A 3949-nucleotide genomic window follows, 5' to 3' on the forward strand; every position below is an offset into this window, starting at 1 on the left:
GGCGGGGCGGGGCCTGGCACGCCCACCTGGCCGCGGGCGCGCGCGGCCACCTGCGGGCCCGCTCGCAGCTGCGGGTCCCCGCCTCGGCCACGCGCGCCCGCGGCCAGGCGGCGCTCCCGGCCCCCAGGCTCGGGAAGGACCCGCGCGCTGCTGTCCGCGGAGGGGCCCGCGTGCCCCCCGGAGGAGGCACAGGCTCACCTCCTCACCTGTCCCAGCAGGCGCGCTAGACCTCGCCGCCTGTGCCGGGGCAGAATGGGCGGGCTAGGAAGCAAGGGCCCAGGGCCGGTGGTCCCCCCAACCCTCAGGAGGCCGCCGGAGACCCCAGCCCCAGGGCCAAACCTGGGGGGGGGTGGAGTGTCCTTTCCCCTGTCATTTCAACAGGATCCGTCGGGACCTCACCGCCAGGAGGGGGAGTACTGTGATCCTCATGCCCACTCTGCCGTTGAGCAAACGGAGGCCCTGAGATAGAAGTTATCTGCCCTAAATCCCGGAGCCTCTCTGACAGAGGCTGCCCTGGGATGCCAGTGGGTAGGGGCCTGCAGAGGCTTCCAAGAGCCCCTGGGCCCACAGTGTTCTTCGTCCCCCGCCCCTGTTAGATGCCGCCTCCCCCTGGGAGCCTTGACCTCATCCCCCTCTCCCTTTTTCTCCTCTAGACTCCCACAGACAAGACCCTCTCTTGGGCATCTTGAACCTTCTTGCTGGGAGGTGGCATATGGCAAAGACTTGAACTGCTAGTTTCTGAGCCCTGTGCCCTGGGAGGCCCTGAGCTCCTCCGTCCAGTCCCTGGCCACCCGGTGCTGCAGTGAGGTCAGGGAGCAAAGACACGGGGAGGCAGCTGTTTCAGGGGAGATGCCCAGCGGCTCCCACCTTGGCACTGCCGCTGGGTCCGGCATGCCACCCAGCATGCGGGGTGCCCGTGGGCTCCAAGCCCCTGGCACAAACGAACTCACGGGACGTCACACCATCAGAGCCCCAGGGGAGGTGTGCCTCACCTCGGTCACCCAGAGCAGCAGGACCTCCCTAGTGCCGGAGCCAGTCACGACCGATTCTCCAGCGCTGACAAGCCTTCCCAGCTCTGCTCAGTGACACCCTGTGGTGTTGGGAGCGTTTGCACCGTGGAAACGGGCAGACGCCACAGATCAGGACTTCTCCCGGCAGAGAGTGGTTCCACGGCGTGCTGGCGCTGGGCTGGGCAGCTGGTACCTGCCTTCTGAATATACCCCCGGTCGTCACACCTACCTTGTGTCCAGCCCAGAGCCCAGACAAAGAAGGGACAACATCCAACACCAGCTCCACTGGCCTGAGACCCTGTGAGGCAGGGATCTGAGCACGACCTCCCAGGGTGGGGGCCGGCCAGGCTGAGGTGGGGCTGCTGAGGATCTTTCTGTCTGGAGCCTAGAGACCCCTAACCTTGCTCTGCCATTTGCATGACCTTGGGTGAGTCCTGCTGTAGCAAGTCTCAGTATCCCCCGCAGAACTGGCCTGGCCACCCTAGTTTGTCTACCTCAAAAGACTGCCAGTTCCTCCAAGACTCCATCAGTCCTGGAGGGCACCCAGAGTCCCAAGCCTGTTCGTGCTGGGCACACCCAGGCCTGTCCAAGGGAAAACTGAGAAGAGGTAGAGCTAAGCCTGCTGTGGACAGACTCGAGGCCATCTGGCCTCCTCCCTGTTTCCTGGGCCACAGTGGCAGCGAGCGAACATCGTGCCCATATGGTGATGGAGGAGATGGCTGGACATTCACAGCATCACCTGGAGGCTCTGTCCACCCCCAGCTGACAGATATGCACACCATGGCAGCAGTTCCCCCACATCGCCGTGGGGGAGTGGGGAGAACCTGTCCCTGACTGAGGACTACATGCTCTCTGAGCCCTTAGGGGTGGCTCCAGGCACCCGTGCTTACATGCCTCCAGTGACAGGGAGCTCACTCCCTCTGCTGACTCATGACCACTGGAGTCCATGGCTAAGAAGCTGGTAGACAGGTCACAGTCCTCTTTTGCAAGGACCCTCGGGCTGGGCTCAGGAGCAGGTCCTAGGATCTAGGAAGGACCAGACCTTGGGACCAGGGCTTTGCCAGGATCATGGTTGTTAGATTACTTGGCACCTCTGAGCCTCCATGCCCGGCTCTGATGGGGAAAACAAGCACCCCTGTCTGCTCTGCTAGGTGTCCTGAGGGTCCCACAAGCCAGGGCTGCAGGACACTGTGCAAACTGCCTGGCCCCGGCGGGTGCTGGCGGTATCTGTCCCCTGCCTGGACCCCCTGCCTCCACGGCTGTCGGGCCAAGGGGTGTGATTATCTCCGTGCCTCCGAGGACTAGGTTGAGGCCCAGTACAGAGACTTTTCGACTCCAGTAGTTTGCTCAAGACCACAGAGCTGCAGCCAGTGCCCCTCCCCTCCATAGCTGCCAACTTGGCTCCCCAAGACTCCAGTGCCAGGGAGCCCTAAGTACCCCCCAGGTGCAGGCTGTCCCGGTGCCACAGCCTGGCCAGGCCGGTGGAGACCTGAGGCTCACTTCCAGGGCCAGGACCAAGCAGGTCACATGGCTGCGGCATCACACTGCTCTTCGGGAGATGGACATAATGGCGGTGGCCAAGGACTTCTGCAAGGGAGGGCAGGGTCTAGCCTTGCCCCCAGAGAGCCCGTTGCCAGGTGCTTTTGGGGTGGGTCTGCCTCTGAGTGGACTCCAGCAGGATGGAACTGTAGCTGGTCTTGTGGTCAGACACCGTGCAGCCAGGCCACCTCCCACTGTCCCCCCACCCAGGCCACAGCACAGGGAGGTGGCCCCTCAGCACCAGGGGCTCCTCCAAACACCACAGACTCACTCAGCAACTATGTGGGGCCCGCCACAGGTGGAGGTGAGACCTCAGGGCCGGAGTGTGTCCTCTGGAGCTCAGGTCCTATGGGGGCAGGGCAGATCTCCCAGGACCTGAAGGTAGGGTGTTGGGGGCAGGCAGGTGGGGTGGGAGTCATGTGGACCTCTGAAGCTGGGGCTCCTGGTCCCTGTGAAGTGCGTGTGGGCTGGGAGGGCAGAGGGTGGGGCCCTGCTGCCCCAGCCCCTCAGGAAAGCCTCCCCACTCGATGGGGGATGTGAAGTTCTGTAACATAATTTTCATTTTTCTTCTTTTAATTAATACGATTCTATAACATTTCCTTTACTCCCTAATTTTAAAACGTGGTTTAAAAAAATAATAATAGTTTCGTTGGAGGACACCCGGGGACTCCGTCAGTTGAGCCTGCAGCTCTTGGTTTTGGCTCAGGTCATGATCTCAGGGTCCTGGGATTGAGCCTTGCGTCAGCCTCCGTGCTCAGCGTGGAGTCTGCTCGAGATTCTCTCTCCCTCTCCCCTCCCCCTGCTTCATGTGTGCAATCAGTCAATCATAGTTGCATTGGGATAGAATTCACATTCCTGAAAACTCACTCATCTAAAGTACATAACTCCGTGGTCTTCAGTATATTCAGATGCTGCAACCACCACCACCATCTCATTCCAGAACATCTTCACCCCCCAGAACAAGATGTCACTCCCCACCCCTGTGTCTCAGCCCCGGGCAGCCAGGAATCTGCTGTTGTGGATTTGCCTGTTCGGGACTTCTCACGTCCCCAGAGTCATGCAGCGCCAGGGCCTCTGTGACCAGCTGCTCTCCCTCAGCACGCCTCACTCCATGCAGGTCAAAGGTGCGTCGTGCTCCGCTCCAAATAATATTCTGTTGTACGGTGACAGACAATGATTTTCTTAAGAGCCCGTAGTCAGGGGCGCCTGGGTGGCTCAGTCGTTAAGCGTCTGCCTTCGGCTCAGGTCACGATCCCGGGGTCCTGGGATCGAGCCCCGCATCGGGCTCCCTGCTCAGCGGGAAGCCTGCTTCTCCCTTTCCCACTCCCCCTGCTTGTGTTCCCTCTCTCGCTGTGTCTGTCTCTGTCAAATAAAGAAATAAAATCTTTTATGGGGCACCT

The 3949-nt window shown here is 61.1% G+C and overlaps 1 protein-coding gene across 1 annotated transcript in view; it reads right to left on the reverse strand.

Moving 5' to 3' along the window:
* The window catches only part of WNK2 (WNK lysine deficient protein kinase 2), a 128360-nt gene extending 127467 nt beyond the window's left edge, over nucleotides 1-893 (reverse strand). The window contains 2 exon segments of the mRNA XM_035028982.1: nucleotides 27-150; nucleotides 868-893. Coding sequence (XP_034884873.1) covers nucleotides 27-150; nucleotides 868-893 — 150 coding nt within the window.
* Nucleotides 894-3949: the final 3056 nt, after the last annotated feature.

Source organism: Mirounga leonina, unplaced genomic scaffold (assembly GCF_011800145.1).
Source record: "Mirounga leonina isolate KUSES-001 unplaced genomic scaffold, KU_Mleo_1.0 Mir_224, whole genome shotgun sequence".
NCBI lineage: Eukaryota > Metazoa > Chordata > Mammalia > Carnivora > Phocidae > Mirounga > Mirounga leonina.